General features: G+C 48.4%; 1 protein-coding gene across 1 annotated transcript in view; it reads right to left on the bottom strand.

Annotated features, from left to right (window-relative positions):
* NUP160 (nucleoporin 160) overlaps positions 1 to 22829 on the bottom strand; it is a 521427-nt gene that overhangs the window by 220929 nt on the left and 277669 nt on the right. The window contains exons 17-19 of the mRNA XM_085646519.1: positions 20812 to 20972; positions 10750 to 10883; positions 2080 to 2153 (exon numbers count right to left, since the gene is read on the bottom strand). Of these exons, the coding sequence (XP_085502645.1) occupies positions 2080 to 2153; positions 10750 to 10883; positions 20812 to 20972 (369 nt within the window). The remainder of the gene's footprint in view (positions 1 to 2079; positions 2154 to 10749; positions 10884 to 20811; positions 20973 to 22829) is intronic.

Consider the following 22829-nt stretch of genomic DNA (forward strand, 5'->3'; position numbering starts at 1 on the left):
CTACTGACCTCCCCCATAGGAGTCCATAAATAAGCACCTTTGCTGTGCTCCAAAATTATCTTACTTTACACACTAAAATAATGTACTTGGATCAGTACATGTTCGCTGAGCTGCGCTCCACTGTAGCAGTCAGTCAGAAAAAGGACAATTCTTCTCTCCTAACTGCAATCTCTGCAGCTGACAGTATGGTATAGAAGCCCTCCAAGTTTCATTGCTACAAGATCTAGGCAAACCAACTGGAAACTGTTCAGGGGTCCAGGATTTGTACAAGGGGGAGGACTGCGCTGAACAAGTCTTTAAAGAGTCTGTGTTAGTGACTGATGCCTCATAGGGCAGGTTAGTACATGTAGCCCTACCCTTCAGAAGTCTTCAAACACCTGGACCATCAGCTGCCGCTTTCTCAATAAAACAAACGCTGATAAATCCTTACATTAGTACTTATGTAAATGAAGCGAGCAACCCACTTTCTAGTGCCCTAGTGGGATGGCTGGAAGTCTTACACTTATCACATAAATGGAGGCCAGACTTGGTAGGAACATAGTCCCTACCAGACAGGAGACAAGGCCATCGATTTACAAGTGTTACTATGTTCTCAAAACTATGTCCTGTGTGGTCTGAGAGGCTCTCGGAATGGTCACTCAGAGAAAAAAAGAACTGGTATCTCCCAGATTGTGCAGTGGGTTTGGAGGGACTGGGGGAGAAATGGATGTGTACTGAACACCGAAGGTGCTGAACATGCTCTCAGCTAGAACCAGCTGTTCCAGATTAAGGGGTGTGCGGTGGGCATAAACCATTCCCTTTGATAAGACATACTACGGGCATGAGGAGGAATAACCTCCCCAGAGGATGGTGAATATCAACACTTCTATGAAGGGCAGGGTCTCCACTACATACCACGTCGCTGGGAGACCATGTGGTCTGCCTTGGGCTTTCATTTGATAGCCAGTTGCATCCTGAGAGTTCTAGTCCCGTTCTGCTTCCACCGAACCCATGGCCCGACACCTCAGACACCTCCAATGAGGACAATGATTGGTGACAGAAAATACCAAGATTCGGAAATATTGGTCTAAAAGGAGCATGTACTACGCTGGCTCTTTATATAGTGGACCAAAAAAGAAGTACGCTATGTAAAGAGTCCAAGCAAACCCCAGAGGAATTATAGAGGCACAAATGACACCCCAAATGATCTCTTTGTTGCTAGTGTGAGCGAGCAGTTAGGCATACCAGAGGAGAGTGATGAGGATTACACATACACACACAGGCAGCAAACGAGATATCCGACACCAATTTATAAATAGGACACGTACTTTTATATAATTTTATCTACCAAGATCATCTGAACCAGGAAAGTACTCTTCTAGTTATGAACTTTACAGTTTTCAAAATTAGACAATTGATACATTTTCTGGAGCAGCAATGTTATACTATGGAGGAAAAACCTGTACTGCATTCGGGCAACTTACGGGACTGTTCTTCTGGACTTAAGGTGAGTATAGGGCACGGTCCAAGGTATAGGGACTGAGAGTGGGTCCTGGGTGAGGGATACTCGAGCCAGAGGTCTCTGCTCTCGATGTTTCTGCCTCTACTCCTGTGATGCTCAGTAGTGCCACACACTTGGACATGAACACAATTTCACGGCTGCTTATGTTGCCATCCTAACATCTGACAATATTGCAGATGTCATGCCCGCATATGGCGGACACACTACAAGGTACATTTTTCTTGAGGGGAGAATCAAGTCACATTGCACCAGAGATGAGCAAATCTTCATGGCCAGAAGGAAGAGTGTGAATTCAGACGGCCTTAATAAAAGCTTTGCACAACGATTCCTGCAAAGCCATGAAGGAGCGATCTATAGCTCACTGCTGCCAGCACGATTCTGAACTCTTGAATTATCCGTTCAGCGGATGAGACTGAGTCCATGCAAGTTAAAGGCTGAAGAAAGTGCTTAAGTGAAAGCCAAACAAGAGAGCAACAGAGTGCGATGAAGAGGCTGAATATGCACCAGACGCAGCAAGGTTTTGAAAGCCATTCAGGTACAGAGGACAATGGAAGGACCATTCAAAAGCACAGGTTCACCTGATTTAAGTGGGGGTGACACGCCAGTAGTGTCGGACAGGTCAAGCACTGTCAACAGCCGCAGGTTGAAATCCCTACAGAAAGAAAAAGAACAGAAGAAATGGGTCCGGGAAATGCTCTACCGCCTTCACAAAAGAGCAGACGCAAGGTAAACTCACAAACCCAACATTTTTTTGCAAATTCTTTTAACATACAGCAACATCCTACCAGAATACATATCACTCCCCATGTGAGATGTCAGACTTTACATTTTACGAAAGCGACCCTACAGTAAGGCAAGTACTGAAGATCTGCTGCATCTGAGAACTGCCTGGCAATCGCCTTCCAAATTAGAGCTGACAAAATATCCAGTTGAACGCTGCCCATTACTAAAGAAATCTGGCCTAAAACACCCTGTCCAGACAATCACCAAAGGCCTTTTGCTCAGAGCACCAAGGAAACTGGGCCAACAAATACAGCTGGCACAGCAACTGAAAGGAGTCTTAGTAAACCGTTCCCAAGAAGATGTGGCCAAAGAAGACACTACTAAGCAAGCCAACAGAGAGGAGGATAGACATGCTCCCATCCAAACGTGTTCCAGTGGGTGGAACACAAACCTGAATCCATCCAGAGAAGTGGTCACTGCTCCTGCCCTGCACACTGCAAACCTTGCATGCCATTCATATTCATACAGCTTCCACCAGAGCAGTGTGACAGCCCGAGTAACCTTATCCAAACAGGTGCAAGGTGGAGCGTGCGAGACCGGACGCTCTGTCCTATTTAGTGCAAGATGGTGCTTACGTGGCACTGGCATTGACATGTTAGAGCGTGTGGGTATTACCAGTAGGAGGCACAACTGTGCTGTGGCACATGTAGGATGCGTGGTCTGGTGGGTACCTTTTGAGGTTCTCTGATCCAGTTGCTCCAATTTGACGCTTTCGATAATCAAGCTTGTGTTGTGAAGAGAAATATAGTGAACAGTCTAGAGGTTTTTAAAAGTGAAGTTGAATATTCTCCGACAGGCTCGTTCCTAGAATACGGTGTCAGATTGTGTTGGACTTCCTCAGTTTGGTGCAGGCTAGAAAGAATAGCTGCAAGCTACGGTTTGCATGCATCGGGGTGTACATGGTAAGGTGGAGTGGTTCAGAGCATGCAGAATTACAGATCCACAGGTCGTGAACCGCGTGCCACCAGACAGCATGCGTGAAGTGAACCAACAAACAATCATAGCTGACCATTCTGGACCTCAGTATTCAAGCTCCTTGGCGCTGGGTAAGGTTACACATCCGGATGTCAGTTCTGACGGTGGGTCTGCTTAAAGAAAGACAACTCTGCCAAATGCTTTGGCCTACAAATGACATACAAAGCAGGTCGCAGAGCAGGCCTACTGAGTGATGTAGAAAGCAGTGGCACCAGGATCCCTAAATTCAGAAAACATCTGTAGATGATTTGAAGGGCGGGTTGCTTCTGGACAGGATATGGGCGAAAAATAGGGGTCTCACCACCCTGTAAAAATCTTGACGTGGTGTCACAGTGGTATCTTATGTGCCTCATCACACCCGTTCCTCAGTCACTTGACCTGTGCCCTTTTACCCTCTTTCAGTTCCTTGCTGAACCAACTACAGTTTCTTTTTTTTCGATGCCAGCCCTTCTTGGGCAGGAAAAAGTTGGCTGATCGTGGAGGTCGACCTAAAATGGAAGTCCTCAGCTGTGGCCGTGGGGTCCGATGAGGTTGTCCCTTAAGTGGGAGGCCTACGTCAGTTCGGCATAACTCTGCACAGGTGCTCCGATGCGCTCTTTGGACAAGTAATGAAGCGGTCATCAGCTTAGTGGGACGCTTTCGTAGACAATCACGAACGAGAGGAGGCTTGGTATTTGCAGTGATTAGCAGCTTTGGGTGAGGTGAAGAGGTCCAGGGTTTGTCTCGTTCGCTGAAGCAGGTGCAGTGCTTTTAGGTCACTGATGACCTCGTTTGTAGTTGCACCTTTGAGACGTTTAACCAAGTCTTGCAATCTCGACGTTTGCAGAGGTTATGGTGTTTCAAGATGATTGTGGCAACTGAGTCAAGGAATGTTTCTATGACAGCCGGGTGGAAGAGATGGCTGTAAATCAGCAGGAAAGATCACACACTGGTGTGTGCTGGTGACCATCCGACTAGTGGCAAAGAACTGGTTAAACATTTGGTAAGGATGCAATTCTTGTGGATATAATTTAAATCATCCTAAAGATTTCTAACCAAACTAACTTATTTGGTACTTCGTAAGGCTATGCCAGTTGTTAAAAGCCCTTTACTCAAGCTATAGGCCTGAACCGCAGCCAGATCTGGCTATGCGAACATTATACCACTGAGGGAAGAATGTCCTATATAAAAAAGCAGAAACAAAGTCAAAGATTGGAATGTTGGAGCAGAAGGCTTATTGCAGCCAATATTGGCCCCAAGACTCTACATCGTCTTCAACTGAGCTCTCAACGCTCCAATGTAATAATCTTGGTTAGAGCTCCACTGAAAACCTATTTAATATTTGGGGTGGATAAGTGGCCACCACAGGGATAAGGCTCCCACCTGCTAGATGCCACACATTTACAAAAATAAACCTTGCAACGTCACACAAAGCAGTCAGGCTTAAAATCAAAGGCAGTTTGAAAAGCATCTAAGCAGTGCACACAGTAGAATAAGCCACTCAAAACAGAATAAAATAGTACACACAATTTAAAAATAGACAAAAATTGTTGGAGTAAAATAGAACCAAAATGTACATAGGGCCAACGATCGTGTAGAAGCAGCAGAGCGGGGCCTAGGTGTGATTTGAAGCCAACTACGGAGTCGCCCCGGTCAGACACACCAAGTGAAAGAATGGAAGTTGAGAAGTTTGAAAAAGCGAAAGGGACTTACTGGGAACCTTGACAAGCATAAAAACAAATTCAATACAATATGTGGAACTGCTGGGCTGATCCTTTCCCCGCAGGTACCCCTGGAACTCTGGAGGAAATATTTTTCAAAGGTTTCAAGCTTTTTTCTGGAGCCCAAACAAGCACAGACGTACACTTCTAAGGCCCCCTGGGACCGAAGGGGAGGGCCCTTCGAGACTCTCAAGGAATCAGGCAGGAGCCAACAGTCACGTCCGGTCCTGGTGCCTCTGGTTAGTTGGGCACTTCCAGGAAATGGCCTCTTGTTGTGTCACGGTGGCCGCATAGGCGGTCGGTCAGATGGCCGTGGAGGCCACTTCTTCATCCTGTGTACAAGTGGGGCCATGTCCAGTCCTCCAGGGCTTCTCTCGGTCACAAAGAACAGGCCCAGGACTCTCTGGTTCTTCCGCAGGTCTCTAAAGGGTTCTGAGGAGGTGCAGGTGATTAATGGGCACTCTCTAACCAAGGAGGTAAAGGTTTGTGGGAGCAACCCACTTTCTCAGTAGTTCGTTTGCTCGACTGCAAACTATCCCACAGTCCCCTCACTCTCAAAGTAAAAGATGGGGAAATCCTTCTCTCCTTATGCTGCCCCCGAGTGCACACCCAGAGGTGTGGCCAGGGTACTAAGCTCCTCCCTCTGTGGTCACCCAGAACGCGCTCTGGGGCAGCTTTCCTCCCACCGGGTTTGGTGCCAGCCTGACGAGGGTGAAAACAGCTGGGGCATTTGCAGTTGTAGCCTGACTCTTAACTGTGACAGGACAGGCTCCTTTGAAGTTAATTTAGTTGTGGGCGCACGCCAATTGATCTTTGTGCTTTCTGAAAGTAACACTTCCCATATATTTTATAAAAATCTGACTTTGCGGTTAGATTGGATTTTAATTAAATATGAAAATATGTCTATGAATAGAGTCAGCAGCTGGCCAAGTTCAAAAGTTGTAGATTAAAGTGTATAATCTATACTTTTGCTGGTCCAATGTGCCGGCTACGGGAATCAACAGCCTTCCTTGAAGCAAGTGTCAATGAATAAAGTCTAAAGGAGCGACAGCAGCACGATCATCAGAAGTGGCAAATCACACAATACTTATCAAAACCACTGTCCTAGGACTAATCAATCCCAGCACAAGGCAACACACACTAAAGAGATCTCTTGGGTTTAAATACAAGAGCTTCTGCTTCGCAGGAGAATCCAAAGGCATCAGCTGGCGCCAGCAAACCCTAGAAGCAGAAAGACTATGTGCCTGGGCGTTCAGTCTAAACTACAAGAATCTGTTCACACAGCCGGTAACTCAACAAAAACAGTGACTTTTTTTTGTGGCAGAGTTTTATATAGTGCGAACTTGACCCAAAGGTACCGGGTATCAGAGCGCTTTACATAGCACCAGTTACGTTACATGAGGACACATTCATTTTTTTTGTTATGCACGGGGAGATTAAGTGATCTGCCCAGAATCGCAGGAAGTTCAGCGTCATTGCCGAGACTCGAACCCGGTTCCCCAGGTCCGAGGTCGAGCGCCCTAGCCGTTAGGCCAACTCCTCTCCCCTTGTTTAGAAGAACAAGTTACTTGCGTTCAGTAACGCATTATCTAGTAGAGACATTATCTAGATGCAGAGTCCTTACTTTTTAATTTCCCAGGCGTCAGGCTGGATACGGAAACTTTTGCTTGAGCAGTACCCCCACGTGCCATAGGGTGGCTCTGTTCAGCGCCACATGACGTTGCCAGCATCAATTATGACGTAGCAGTCCTCTATATAGGCGCAACCCAGGTGCATGGACGTCCGCTACTTTTCACTTTTCCACGCCAAAAGTAGAGAGCGAGAGCGTGTGTGAGTGTCTCAACTAGGGCCCTGAAAAGGGAACAACCCTAGCCAGATCAAATGAGTCAGCGGGGAGGCATGGGCGGGTGTGTAAGTAACCTGCTTCTAGATATTGTCTCTACCAGATGATGCATTAGCGAAGGTAAGTAACTTGTTCATCTGATAGAGACTTCTAGCTGCAGATTACTTACCTTTGAATAGCTAACCAAGCCATACCATCCAGGCGGTGGACACATTTTCTTTACTAAAAAGCCCTGCAGGACTGAACGGTCTAAATGCCCATCCCTGCGGACCAGACTGTCCGAGCAGTAGTGCTTGGCAAACCTGTGCAGACTCCTACGTTGCTGTCTGGCAGATGTCCAGGACTGGGACACAGAGCCAGCATCATGGGCGCAGCTTTTACCCTGGATGAATGGGCCTGTAAGCCCTCAGGAGACTGCTTCCTAGCTAGGACGTAGCAGATTTAAATGCAGAGACCGGCCCAGCACGAAATCGTTAGTTTCTGCACTGACCGACCTTTTTTAGCTCCCACGCAACCAACCTAGAGTTGGTCCTCCTTTTTGGGTCCAGACGGTGGAGATGCTCCTCTTCCTTAGAGGGATGCGGGGGAGGGGGGTGTTGGAGGAAGGTTGGCAGAGTGATAGACTGACCCAGATGGAATGGGGTCAGCACTTTTGGTCAAAATGAAGCACAGGAGCGAAGCATCGCCTTATCCACAAAAGTCATCATGTAGGGAGGCTTGCATGATTAAGCCTTAATGTCACTCACCCTCAGGGCAGATGTTATCGCCACCAGAAAGGCTGCCTTGACAGTAAGCAGCCAGCCAGAGGGCAACATTTTGCAAAAGCTCGAAGGGAGCACATAAAAGAAATGTGAGCACCAAATTAAGGCCCCCCTTTGACATTACAAAGAGCATAGGTGGAAACCTATGAATAAGCCCTTTTAAGAACCCTTGAGAGGACCCAATGCAGAGCCCTGCTGGCCAAGGGCAAGAATGAAGAGAAGAATATTTGACAGAAGCAGAAAGAGGGTCAAGATGTTTCTGTGCAATATTTTATACATTTTTGCCAATTGCAGGCGTAAACTTAAAGTGGAGGGCCGCCTGACCGCCAAATTAACATTACATAATTCGGGAGGAAGGTCAAAAGCTATCAACCGTCGCCACTCAATCTGCACGCAAGAAGGCGGAGAGCTGACAGATTTGGTGGAGAACCCTCCACTCCTGTTCCGAAGGGGCAGGCTGACCAGAGGATCGATGCTCATTCGAAGAAGGTCTGGAGACTCTCAGGGCCCACTCTGGAGCCACAAGGATGAATTGGGCCCAGGCATTCTTGATCTTCAGGACTCTGGGCAGGAGTGGTGTGGGCTGAAAGGCGTACAGCAGGACTGAGCTCCACTCGCGATGAAAAGCGTCACCGACCAATAAGAGCCTTGGAAACTTCAGCACACAAAACTGCTGACACTGCCGATCTCTTCGGAGGTGAATGGATCGAGCCAAGGTTCTCCCCACTGTTGAAACAGACCTTGCGCCACCTCCGACTGGAGATGCCATTCGTGATCCGCTAGACATTGACGGCTGAGATCATCCACTACGGCGTTCAGAGAACCTGCCAGGTATTGAACCACCAGGGTTATGCTCTGCTGTTCCAGCGTATTCAAGAGACGCAGAGCCACCTGACAAAGGGTCCATGACCCCACCTTGTCCTGCTTGTTGCAGTTCCACATGGTGATGGTGCTGTCCCTGAACACCTGCACTAACTTCCCCATGACAGAAGGAAGAAATGCTTTCAATGCGAAGCTCCAAAAAATTATGTGGAACCCCGACTCCGCTGGAGACAAGTGTCCCCTGATCTCTACCTCTCCCAGGAGAGACACATCTGTCACTACTGTGAGATCTGGTTGGGGAAGGGAAAGGGGTCAGCCACTGACCCAATTGTGAAAACTGACACCCCTAACCTGCGCAGATGAGCTGCGAACATCACCTTGAACACCCGAGGGGCGCAGGTAAAGCCGAAGGGGAGCACGGTACACTGAAAGTGCTCGCGGCCTACCTTGAACCGCAGGCAACGCCTGTGGGCAGGCAGGCCGAGGATGTGAAAATACACATACTGCAGGTCCAATGCTACCAGCCAGTTTCTTTGGTCTAGGGCAGGCAAGACCTGAGCCAAAGTAAGCATCTTGAATTTCTCTTGTTCTTAGGTACGGAATAGGTTGAAGACCTTGCTGAAGCATCTCAGTCAGAAGATTAGTCCTGACCTGCACATACGGCAGCTCCAGGTCAAGGACCTCTGCTGCCCTCCTCACAGCCATGGCATAAGATGCCCCCTCCTCCGTAGCCACACTAGGTGGAGGGAGGATACCAGTATCTGGAGATATGTCCATTCCACTGGCTTCTCCAAGATCTTCATACCAGTCCAACTGTTCCACAGAAACGTCTAGTAGTTGTCCTAAAGGGTCCATAGACACCTTCCAATACTCACCCATTCCTGAAACTTCTTTAAAATACACCGGCAACGACTTAAATCCTCTGGGCAGTGCCGGAGTCGACCTGGCTTAGAGTCATCAGGTATCAGGATGGGACTGGCACCCAAAGCATCGACTTAAGGTCCGACATCGGCAAAGGCTGCCGTGTCATGCCACAGCCTCGACCCGGGATCGTACCCATGAGACCTCAAACGGTGCTGTGGCCGGAGCCGATGGCGTAGAGCCTCCTCTGACCCCGCCGGTCCCAAAGGCACATGGCCGTGTAAAACTCCTTAATTTTAGCGGTGGTTGCTCCGGCTCACAGGAAATGGGGGGTAAGGGGGAGAGGCGCAGAGTTAAACCTGGCTCCAGCTCCGCAGAACCACGCCTAGAGCATCAATGCTCCTTATCCGTATAGTTGACAGATGACAGACTAGGTGAAGTTGAAGTTCGTTTGGACTTTTTTGTGCATCTTCCCCGAGTGCCCGAGGACCTCTAGTGAGGAGAGGACTTTGGGCTCCTGGAGCGGTCCCATGACTTTCTCTTCCTTGAACGGGACTAGGATCTTCAAGGAGTCGTGCTCAACGGTGTTGACTGCCGGGTCGCAAGGAGCTTCATAGATCGTTCTTGCAAGGCTTTCGGAGCCATGGCCAGGCAATCTGAGCATGACTGTCGTGGTCGCGCTCGACACCACAAGTAAACGAGGTGGGGGTTGGTTACTGACATGGCACGGTGACAGGCACCACACGGTTTGAACCCTGTATGTCTAGATGACATCCTTGACACAGAAGAAAAAAATGGCGAAAAAAGCCTGTCAAAAAAGAAAGAGGGGTACCTCTTCTCCGCATCAGCACTTAACTGGCACAGAAAGAAAAAAAGTGATGGCCGCGTGCCTGGGTGGCACCAATATAGAGGACCGCGATGTCAAAACGATGCCGACATCATGCAGAGCCGAACTGAGCCACCCGATGGCGCTCATGGGCACTTCTCATGCAAAGGTTTCTGGATCCAGCCGGATCCCCTGGAAGATTCAAAGGCAAGAGATCCGCAGCTAGAAGCCTCGATCAGACGCGATGTGCAGGATTCAGGAAGATGAAAAGCCAAGGCGTTTTCCTGTGAGTTTTAATCCATATCCAGTCCTGCGGACACCGAATGCACACTTTGCGTTTAAATGTGCTGCTCCCCACCAGTAATCGCCCGCTCTCGCTGTACGCTCCCAATCCGTTCTTTCCATACTGAGCACACTTCCTCACACAAGTTCTATATCCCATCCACCCAGCAGACATCCATATACACAATTCTCATTGTTGATTTGACCCCTTACACACCAAATTCGCTCTGCATCCTTATTTAAATATATGGGCAAGTGGCAAGGACTAGGCCATGTAGACTCAAGGAGCCAAGAACTACTCCGAAAGATGCCTCGTCTTTGAGGTCCAACCATCCCTATGAAGCTTCTAGCTGCCTAGCATGACACTGGACAGAAGGGCCAAAAATCAAACTTACAAAGCATCAACAGGAACTGCAGAAGCCAAGCACTGGCTGGCCCAGCGGATGACATAGTAGGTTGAGAGCAGGTGCGATGTGCGCTGTACCAGGTCCTGCTGAATATGGAGTAGTTGTCCTCTTCCGGAGAAGACCTATAACAGAAAGAGTTACACACATGAGCCCTGTCTCTGTACACACCAATGAGAAACCAATACCGTCTGTCATGAAGCCATGTCTGTAGCCGCCCACTACTGTACAATTTCATCCAGAATACAAACCTGGAAACTGCAGCACAGCCCCTCAAAGTAACCCACATTATAATGAAGCCAAAATCCATGCAGCAAAGCACAACTTACTTACCTTCGGAAACGCTCTTTCTGGTGAATACTGCATCTAACCATTGATTCCTCACCTTGTGAAACCCAAATCGCAAGACTGGCTCTGGAGATATTTTCTCAGCAATACCATTTGTGCTGCTGAGTCTGTGGCTCTGCATCTGGCCTGTCCCAGAAGTGACCGGTTTCAAAATCTGCAAAGATTGCCACAAACCGATAATAGCGATGGACCCTCACGAGGTCTCTTTTGGGTGTCTCAGCTCCTCGCATGGCTAAAATTGTGCGACAAACTCGCTCAATTTAATACGAATGCCATCATGCACAAAGAGGTCAAAATCTGCGTAGCCAAGCGCCGCAGGAAGGCTCAGAAGGCGAGATTGAAGTGGAATACGCGAGTATATTCATGGTCTTGAGGCCATTCCCTAGAGAGCTTGCCATCCCATTCCAAGGCACCCCCTCGTCCCATCCGCTTTCATCAGAAGTTGAGTGGACATCAAGGTACCTCCAGATATTGGTCCCAGTTGCCCACCTCAGAACTGATCCCCCTCACTAGTCCTACTCGAGTTTGTGTTTATTGGTGACACCGCAGTAGAAGGCTATGGTTCAGGATTTGCGCTTTTGTCCTCCATGGATTCGAGGAGATCTTTAGTCAGGTTACTGCCAGCAGAGCCTTCCATGATGTAGACTGTGGCTTTTGACCGAGCTCTAAGATGCGCCCTGACTCCTGAACAGATGCCGATTCCGACTCCAGAGGTGGCACCGAAATCATGCCTGCTCCCTGTGAGTCTATGATGCCATAGGACCAGCCCATAGTGCTGCCGGACCAAAGGGCAAATAAGCCGCAACTTAGATCAAAGTCGCGCCCACCTGTTCTGATTCAGACATGCTTCTGCTACCTCACAGATTTTTCAACCTGGAGGAACATTAAGCAGCCGTTGATACATCGCAATATATGAAGATTAAAAGTGTTGTATAGATTACTGGAAACATAAGGATAAGTAAAACTCTTTACTATGGTCTCATCTCTCCGCCACACCAACACCTCACGACTCGCAGGATATGACCCCAACATTGTATAATTAACTCCGGCCAGAATGGACCATAAAGGAAATAGGGTAAATAAAAGGGGAACATACCAAGGGGAAGACAAATTATACGAGGAGAAGAAAGAATACAATTAATAAATACAACAAAAACGTTTCTGGATATGTAAGAGGCCTTGACCATTTTGCTGACATTGGCCTCAATTTGCCACCTGATCCCTTAACAAGAAATCAGTCCCGTTCGCTACGGTGATCAGAAGGATCTGTAGTTCCTGGTAAGTAAGGTGATCTATAGTTACTGACCTCCAGCTTCCCTCAGAGGAACCTACTGAGGTCCTGCAGCCAGGGAAGATCTCTTCAGAAGCACTCCTTCCATTTCAGGAGGCCTCACAGACACCCTTGTGGGGATCTGAGCAAAGGCAGAATCTTGCTCTGCTGTCAACAGAAAAAACAGCCGATGAGACCGGCCAACCCCAGGGCACCCACCCCTCCTCCAGGAGTACCCAACAGCAGAGAGCCTCATGGTTCAGGCTCCGACCAGCCGGCTAAAACCAAATGCGTTCCCAACCACCCAATCAGACTACAGTCACAACGTAGCAAGGCATTAGGGAAACCGATGTTCTCCTCTGTCAGCCTGGTTATGTTAATGTGAGTGATATCCCGCTGGCAGTACCCGATTGCCTTTATGTTAACCTTCACAAATAATTCAGGATGACCAAGACAAGGCGAAGTACGTGATCTGGTCGAGCACAGACACGGACTGACTGGGTAGGACAGTTGGTACCAGCATGGTACTTCGGCATTATGCACGGATAGGATTTACTGGCGTCTCTAGTAATGTCCAAAAGTCTCCCATGGGCTTGTCATTTGCTGAATTTGAGTCTCTTTAGAGACAAAGTAGACTCTGCATTAGAGACCTTCAAAGAAAGAACACACCACCCGTGCAGCATATCTCACATTAACATCGTCCCTTTCGACTCTTCAGATGAGGGATACAACACCGGCTGCAACAAACATTGTAGTGCAGACAACGTGCAAACTTGTGCACTGGAATTCCAAAGGCGATTCTCCCTCTTCGATACCTAGGGGTATTCGCAAGGTGAGGAATAGACAGATATCAGAAAAATGTGCAACATGTGGGAAGCTAAGCAAGCCTGTGCTCGCTCCTCCACAGCGAGGGTGGAAGAATAAAAAAGTCTATTCGTAGGCTTTCTGTCAGACAGGCTACTATACCGGAGCTTAGGCGTGCTTGTGCTGGTGCCTATGCTAAATCTAAAGTCGGTGCTCAAAGGGATCAGACTTTCTAACACTATTCAATCCAGATCACAGCAACGTCACCTTCAACCATCAGCACAAATAAAGCATATTCTTCGTGATATCTGTGTGAGCGATCATGAAGCCACAACATAGTCCTGAACGCATCATAAGCGCCCCTGCTGCAACAACCCAAAGACCAATATCCTGCTTCTTAGGCCCAGCGGGTCTAATTCTTGGACTTTCAAACTGTCCTTCCATGTGGATTAACTCTTCCTCTGCCTTGAGGAAAGGTCCTTGACCGTTGAGATCTATTCTTCTCTTGAAGTAACAAAGCGGCCACACTGTAAATCATCACTTATACAGACTACTCTGAAATCTTCTTTGCTAAAATTATTGCATAAAATCCCCTTAGCTGGTTTGATTACCTTAACAATATCTACTCCGAACCTCCATGGAAGTCATTCCACTAACTACAGATCCATGCAGTCTGACAACTGTGTGCTGCACCATGGCCACATAACCCTTAAGCTGAAGACCTCCACTGCAATGTGTAGTGTTTAATAAGTCATTTCAGCTCTACCAAGGGTCTGTCACTCGAGACTTTCCAACCCTACAAATCGATGCGAGATTGGACATAAGCCATGCATCACTTGAGCTCTGGCTCGCTCAATATTCGATGCACCTGCATGGTAAGAAGCCAACAATCTGCAGGAAGGTGATATGCTCAAGGCTCTATACTCTCAACACCCTCCCTGCTGCATACCTGTAAGAAACTGGCTCTATATATACTGCACCAAAGTGAGGTACAGTGTGTACAGAGTCCACAGTCTCCAGAGGTTTGGCAGAGGCTAAAGTTAGATATAACCTTACTCTCTAAAGTGGTAGCTTGGTCGAGCAGTAAGGCAGTATCAGAGGACAGTGTAAAGCATTTGTTGCACACACTCAGCCAGCAAATGGTCTCACACACTCAAGAACTGAACTCTAGGCCAATTGTGTTTGTATAAAAAGATGTACTGTTATTTTATTAGAACCAAGCCAGCCTGATACAAGTAAGCATTCAATTCTTCAGTAATAAGTTACTCGTTGTCAACAGTTTTAAAAAGCAATGAAGATTGTACTTGATTTGATTTCCAGGGGATGCAGTAGGTTGCAATACTTAGTAAATGCAGTACATTGAAATGCCCCCACTTTTTTCTGAATTGCTGAATGTACTTTGAGTGTACCCTGGACTCCTGCCAATCTGCCTATGAACCTTCCCTAAAACACAAAACACAAATTAGCAAACCCTGGCCATATGTCAGCCCCTGGTAAATGGTACCCTAGGTACCCAGAGCCCTGTGACCAGGGAAGGCCTCTAAGGGCTGCAGCACTCATTGTGCCACCCTTAGAGACCCTTACACACACACACACACACACACACACACACACAGCCTTTGCAGGCTGGGTGTCTGGGTGCTGAACAAAACAAAGAGTCGACATGGCACACTGTGCCATGCCCACCACCTACACTGCCCTGGCATACATCAGCCACCCCTCTAGCTGGGTGCCCTATACCAGTGGTGTGGGCACAGGAGCAGGAGCCCCTACAGTACCCAGGTCGATTCCTGGGCACTGTAGGTGCAGTGCTGCCATTTAAGAGTATATGGTGCTGGGAGCTCGTCAAACACGACCTCCACAGCACCATAATGGCAACACTGAAGACTGAGAAGTTTGGTATCAAACTTCTCAGCACATTAAACCAACACTGATGCCAGTGTGGGATTTAATGTAACAAGCACCCAAGAGGGCATCTTAGAGATGCCCCCTAAAACCTAACCTACAATCCACATCTGTTCTGAGGCTGCAGACATGTTGCTGGACCCCTGGGTAGGAGAGCCCCTGCTCTCCTGGGTCTTCAACAATGCACATCCTGGGCGAGGTGCTAAATCTCCTCCCCCAGGAATGGCAGGGAGAAGATTCAAAGTCATGCCGCCTCTGTGAGGTTCCCCAGGCCACTGCAACCCCCCCACTCTGGCGGGAAGCTAGGCCGGAAACCCCAAATATGGACAGAGGATGTGCCAGCCTGCCAACCCCACCCCTCAGGTGGGGGAGGCGAGGTGAAGCACATCTCCGGGCTCTCGCCATCTTGAAGATGGGAAGCCCTGCCCAATCAAGACTAGGCTACTGCTCCCCTCCCACAGGAGAGAGGCAGGATAGGAGGTGTACCCACCCAAGGACAGGGACCCATTGGTCCCTGCCCTTCACCTACCTGTAACGCCCCTAAATCTAGTATTTAGGGGCACCCTGAACCTTACTTCCCCAGATTCCAGATTCTGAAATCCGAAGAAGAGCAAGAAGAAAGAAGACCTGCCCTGCAGCTACGAAGAAGAGGAAGACACAAACTGCTTTGGCCCCAGCCCTACCGGTTTGTCGACCCTCGAACCTGCTCCAACCCGGCATCTCTTGTGGCCAGAAACCTCACAAACCCCGGAGGACCTGGCTACCTTTTGACTCTAAACCCCTGGGACTCCCATGAGTAGAGGCTCTACTCAAAACCTACTTCTAATCCCTGGCAGCAGCCCTGAACCGCGAACCCAGCACACTCTGCACCCGCCAAGCCTGGCCTGTGCCAACAAAGACCACAAGGACGACCCCACGGCGACTGTGACCCCCAGTCCGGCACCCAAGGACCTCCCGCGACACTTCTGAAGAAGCCTGCAGCCTCAGAACCAGGTGCCCCCCCCAACCGCGATCAACAGAGGGTAAGATTTGCCGACACCAAAAGGCACCCCTACACCCGGAGCCCCGCGGCTCCCTGTGCCCAATCCTGGGGTACCTACCTATCCTCCAACTACCCAACTTAACTCTCGAAGTGGTGGTGGCACGTGAAGAATCTTCGTCCCCGAGCTTGCAGTCTTTCTAAACCAGAGATTTACGATTGAAATCAATTGAGCGCCAGAAGGCTCAAAAGCACCCTACACCCAACCGCCCGAGTGGCCCTGGGAGTGCAACCTCTACACCTATCTACTTCCCCACTTGCCCTGAGTAAGTGGCCAGGAGCCCAGCTCCCACAGCCGCGTGGCCTGCTAGTCAGCAGCCACTAACCAAGGCCCCCCTATCCCTCATAGGATAACATTGGGCCTAACTCGCTCTGCACCCGGCCACCCTTGAGCCGCTGAGAGTGAACCAACTGTACCTACCTGACCCTGGGAGACCCCAGAGTCTATGCCTAGAACCTTAACTCTGCCAGTCGAGTACTTACCCTTAAACCGATAACTAAATTTTCTCCGTAGGGTAACATTGACTGGCTTTTTCCTGAAATTTCTTCTAAGTGTGGACTTTTCAAAACTTAAAATATTCACCAAAAATCAGCCGAGTGACAAAAACGAAAATACTCACCTGCTCTGCTCTTAGGTGAGCACCCAGTGCTGGATCTTGGTGCCCAGCACTGAGTCTGAAAAATACTTACAACTGTACTTACCCTTAACTCAATTTTCTCCCATAGGAAATCATTGACTGTTTTTCTGTGAAATTTCTTCTAAGTGTCAATTTCTGCAATCTTTAAATATTCTTTAAAAATCGTATACTATCTGAAAACGTAATTACTTACCTGTTTTGGATAAAGGTCCCAGTACTGAGTATAGGCACCCAGTACTGGATTACAAAAGTAACGAGAACATACTATACCTGCAACTTGAATTTTCTGCCATAGGGAGTCATTGACTGTTTTCTATGAAATATGTTCTTAGTGTCAACTTTTAAAATAGCAACATATTGTCTAAAAATCATCACAGTAATTAAGTCAACTTATCACTTGATTCCAAGTACTGACCCAGGACTGGAATTCCAAAAGTAATCCTAAAAGTAATCTGTGGCAAATAATTTGAAACTTCCATTGAACTCCATGCATTATTGTGTTTAGAATTGTGTTGCCTATTGCAACCACTTGTAACTTTCTACAAAAGTCAATTGCATATTGCAAAAGTATTTATATAAAGCATCTCATTCTGAGAAAGTATATTTTAATACCTATTGTTGGTTCTAAAATAAAACAAGCATATATTTTGTTTATAAAAACCATTGGCCTAGAGTTCAGTTATTGAGTGTATGAGACCATTTGCTGACTGAGTGTGTACAACAAATGCTTTACACTGTCCTCTGATACTGCCTTACCGCTCGACCAAGCTACCACTCGAGAGTAAGGTTATATCTAACTTTAGCCTCTGCCAAACTTCTGGGGACTGTGGACTCTGTACACCCTGTACCCATTTGGGAACAGTATATACAGAGCCACTTTCTCACAAGAATATTTCCAGATTTCAAAAGTCCACACTTAGAAATTTTTTGTACCAGTACATTGAAATACATAGGCTTTTCCTGTAAATTACAGGTAAGTTACTTTCGCGCTACTTTGTAATCCAGTGCTAGACTCCTGGATTCAGCACTGGGACATCTACTTAAAACAGGTAAGTAATTACGTTGACACATAGAAACTTTTTCACAAAAAGCCACCAATGTTATCCTATGGAAGGAAATTCAATTCACAGGTAAGTTACTTCTAAGTTACTTTTCTTACTAAGTGCTGGACACCTAGGTTCAGCACTGGAACCTTTCCTGCAAACAGTTAAGAAAATTCGGTTAGGTTATTTGTGCGATTTTTAAAGAATATTCTTAGTTTTCAAAAGTCAAAAGTCAAAAGTCAACACTTCGAAACTTTTTGAGAGGAAAAAGTGTCAATGTTATCCTATGAGGAAAAACAGGTTATTAGTTTCGAGGTAAGTAATCGGTCCTTGGAGTTAGGGTTCTGGGGTTAGACTCGGGGGTCTCCCAGGGTCAGTGATGCACTGTTGTTGCACCCCCAGTGGCACTAGGGCGGCCGGGTGCAGAGTGTTGAGGCCCAATGTTATCATATGGGGGAAAGGGGGGGACTCCGGTTGGTGGCTGCTGGCAAGCAGGCCACAGGGTTGTGGGAGCCAAGCTCCTAGGGTTACGCTCAGGGCACGTTGGGGACCAATTTAGCACCAAAGGGACACCCTCAGCGGCGCTAGGGCAGCCGGGTACAGGGTGCAGTTTTGAAGTTGGGTGCCCTGTTGAATTCAATGGAGATTCTCCGGGACAAAGAAACACTGCAGGTTCGGGGACAAAGTTCTTCCAGGAGTGACCACCACTTCGAGGGGTAAGTTGGGATGTAGAGGGATGGTCAGGCACCACTGGGTTGGGCACACAAGGCCGTGGGGCGTCGGGTGCAGGGGTGCCTTTAGACGTCGGATTTTCTTACCCGCTCTGGTCGCAGTGGGGGGGGGAGGTTCTCCTGGACTGAGGCAGCAGGCATCGTCCGGAGGCTTGAGGCAGGTCAGGGGTCGCCGGATCTCGTGTCAGGATCGTCAGGGGGACCTCCTCATGGTGTTTGTTCACTCAAACACAGGCCGGGCTCAGCGAGTGCAGAGTGTGCTGGATTCACGGTTTCTGGCTGGCACCAGAAGCTGCAGTTCAAACACGTCTGGTGTTCACGGGAGAAACAGCTTGGAGTGTGTATGCAGGCAGGTCATCCAGGCTTTTTGAGGTTGCTGGCCGCTGGACACGCCGGGATTTTGCAGGAGCAGGTTTGAGGGTAGACAGGCCTGTAGGGCTGGGGCCAAGTCAGTGGGTGTCGTCCTCTTGTTAGCTCTGCACGGCTTCTCGTCCTTTTCTTGTGGTTGCTGGATCTCTGGAAACTGCAGACAGGCCGGTAGGGCTTGGGCCAAGTCAGTTGTTCTCTGCAGTCTCCTCTGCTGGGCGTCTTCTTTCGTCCGTTTTCTTAGGTTGCGGGAATCTCCTTTCTTGGTTCAGGGCTGCCCCCTAAATACTGAATTTAGGGGGCGTTTTAGGGGTCTTGAGGTCAGTAGCCAATGGGCTACTGACCTTAGGTTGACTACACCCTTGGTGTGATCACCCCACGTGGGGGAGTGAGCACAATCCCTGGTCCTGATTGGGGAGTGCCTGCCATCTGCAAGATGGCAAGCACTGGATGAGTGGGCTTCACCTCGCCTCCCCCACCTGAGGGGTGGAGTTGGCAGAGGTGGGCACACCTCCTGGGCTGGCTACTTTTTCCCGCTGAATTTGAGGCAAGACAGGAAGGGGCCTGCTCCAGATTACAGGAGGGGCTGGGGGTTGCATTACAAAAGCTGCCAGGCCTTTGAAGCTCCCCTGCCACAGATGGCTCTTGTTTCTGGGCTCAGGGAGCGAAGGCTCCCACCACAGGGGTCTAGAAACATGTCTCGTGGTGGCAGGCTGGTGTGTACCAGTCAGGGAACCCACCAGAGGCTGGTCGTTTTTCAGGGTTGCATCTCTGAGATGCCCTCAGTGTGCATTTTTCATTAAATCACACACTGGCATCAGTGTGGGTTTAATGGGCTGAGAAGTTTGATACCAAACTTCTCAGTTTTCAGTGTAGCCATTATGGTGCTGTGGAGTTCGTAATGACAAACTCCCAGCACCATGTACTCTTGAATGGCAGCACCGCACTTACAGTGTCCAGGAATGGACCTGGGTACTGTAGGGGCACAGGGCAGGGTACCGTAGGGGCACAGGGCTCATGCTCTTTGCCCACATCACTGGCATAGGGCACCCAGCTAGAGGGGTGACTGATCTATGCCAGGGCAGTGGGTTGTAGGCATGGCACACAGGGATGTGTGCCATGTCGACTCTTCACTTTGTTCTGCACCAAAACACGCAGCCTGCAAAGGCAGTGTGTGTGTGTCAGGGTGCAGGGCCTCTAAGGGTGGCACAATAAGTGCTGCAGCCCTTAGATGCCTTCCATGGTCACACTTCCCTGGGTAACTGTGGCACCATATATCAGGGGCTGACCTGTGGCCAGAGATGCCAATTGGGTTAGTTTTGGGGAGAGAACACAGGCCCTGGGAACCTGATTGGCAGGGACCCAGGGAACACCAACAGAAAGTGCACAGTAGTCTGGCAAAATGTGTGTGTGAGTGGGGGGGGGGAGGGGGATGACCAGGGGTTACTGCAACAGAAATCCACCTTCCTACAATACCCAAGATTTAAATCTGATTGTTTGAGATTTAGAAAAGCATGAAAAAAACGTTTTTGAGCAGCACCACTGGGACAGAGTTCACCATACATCCTCAAGCCATCCACCGTCACAACGGAAGGCACCAGAAACCCATTTTGTCACATCTCAGGAGGCAAAGAATCACCTCCCGGCTTCTGTACAACCACAGAGGTCTAGCTTTCAACACTCAGGCTTTTCCAACACAATCCCCCAATGACCGCTCAAAGGATTGGACGGCATACATCTTTATCAACGTAACGATTGCATTGGTCTGATCTATTGTTTGTTTGACCTTTATGAACATCATCCATCATTGTTACCTCTGTGGGGCTTTGAAAAGGCCGATAAGGACTTCAACGAAATGCAAAATAATCCAGTACAACAAAAGCCACCTGAGGAGGTGGAAATAACTTACGGAGTCGCCCAGTTTGAGGAGCAGCTGCTGCAGGATCAACAGGTCACGGCAGATCATGAAGCGTGTGTTTGCCATCTGGACCACAGCCTGGCACACCACATGGGCCGCAGCAACACTCCCAAAGAGCTGTGCAATGTTGATGCGCACGTTCAGCGGCTGAGCTGCAGAAACAAACAAGGACTTGGAGTCACCAGGAACTGCACTTGTGCTCATCGGTCACACAGCCCTCCCCTTCATCATCATCATCATCATAGGGGCAGCTGGGAGATGCAGAAGACCGCTTCCTCCTGCCTTCCTGCAGCTTCAATGCACAGCAAGTGTCTCAATGCTTCACCTGTGAGGTCATCCTGGGGTGAGCTGTGGCATGCTAAGGGTGGGATGTGTCTGGCCCAGGACAGGCGGGGGACGGGAGAAGATTCTTAAACTAGTGAATACAATTAAACAGTTTGCTCTGCCGGCACGAGTCACCCAGGCCACGCTGCTCAACAATGCTTAGTATACTCTCCAAGGTTTTAAATGCTTTGATTTTAACATGTCAACCCAGGCACATCATTTTATTCCAATATTTTAGATAATTATTTTGTCATACAACTATGAAATAAAACTACTGACCATCTCATTTCCATGATTTTACACGACTACAAAAACCCAACAATTTCATTGTGTGGCCTTTTATTAGAGTCTTGGGCCCGATGCAAGGGACTAGGCTCCATTCCATCCTGTGTGGGAACCGCTGGTTACCCCTGGTGTGCTGGGGCAACAATACCTTGGAATTCCAGCTCGATTGCCAAGATCATCACTTTTAGCACAGCCCATGGCTAGTGAGGTGGAGAAGTTGCTGCTTACACTAGAATTGTCAAGGGTTAGAAAAGGCCTCAAGATCACGCATTAACACCATTCAATATTGCAAGCAATGCTTTAAAAAAAAAAAAACATTTTTAAAAGGACTCATTAGGGTAACAAAGGCCCCTTCTGGGTCTAAGTTACAACCACCAAGATATTTGCCACTCACTAATGCTAGGCAGTGCCATTTGATAAACATAGGTTTCAGCACACGCAAAGCGGATGTTTCGGAAATCTTATGAGATGCACAGCTCAGCTACAGAATATCACCTTCCACTAAAAGGAAAGATGCGGGGCACTGGAACCCATGGTCTACCGCGCTGTACCAACGCAGAAGCACCGTGCCTGACACATTCTGGAATTAATTACCCTATTGTGGATCAGAATATGTTATAGATTCACCTGTTTACTAAGGAAAATGCTACTTACCAGTATGCATCTGTTCTTGGCATGTAGAGCTGTAGATCTACACACTATGCATAGATCGCCCGGATGTTTGCACTTGTTTTTGTCTTGGAAAAGTCTTTGGAAGTCACGAGGTAGGCGACTCCTCCTTTCGACAATAGTGCGCATGGGCATCGGCTCCATCTTCAGATTGTTTTTCGCCACCGGGGAAATGGAGTTTTGTGAGAAACAGATAAGATGCCCATGTATGCTGTATCTAAGTAAGATAAAATTGGAACAGATGAAGGTAGCCGGGGAGGCGGGTGGGCGTGTGTGGATCTGCAGCTCTACATTCCAAGAACAGATGCATACTGGCAAGTAGCATTTCCTGTTCGAGGCATATGAGCTGCAGATTACACACTATGCATAGATTGTATAGCAGTACCCCTCCTTAGCGGCGACCACCACTATCTGTTGCAGTAGTTTGAAATAATGTTTTCAGTACAGCCTGGCCCACACTAACTTGCTGTTTTGTTTGCACATCTACATAATAGTGCTTTGTGAACGTGTGCGGTGTTGACCATGTAGCTGCTTTGCAGATGTCATGTAAGGGAATGTTCCCTAAAAATGCCATTGAAGTCCCTATCTTTCGGGTAGAGTGGGCTTTATGGGGAACTGATAATGTTTGTTTTGCTTTGTGATAGCAAATCTGCATGAATTTGACAATCCACCTTCCTATCCCAAATTTTGAGATGGGGTTGCCTTGATGTGGTGGTGAGAAGGACACGAAA

The sequence above is a fragment of the Triturus cristatus genome, chromosome 3_1 (genome assembly GCF_964204655.1).
Source record: "Triturus cristatus chromosome 3_1, aTriCri1.1, whole genome shotgun sequence".
Lineage (NCBI taxonomy): Eukaryota > Metazoa > Chordata > Amphibia > Caudata > Salamandridae > Triturus > Triturus cristatus.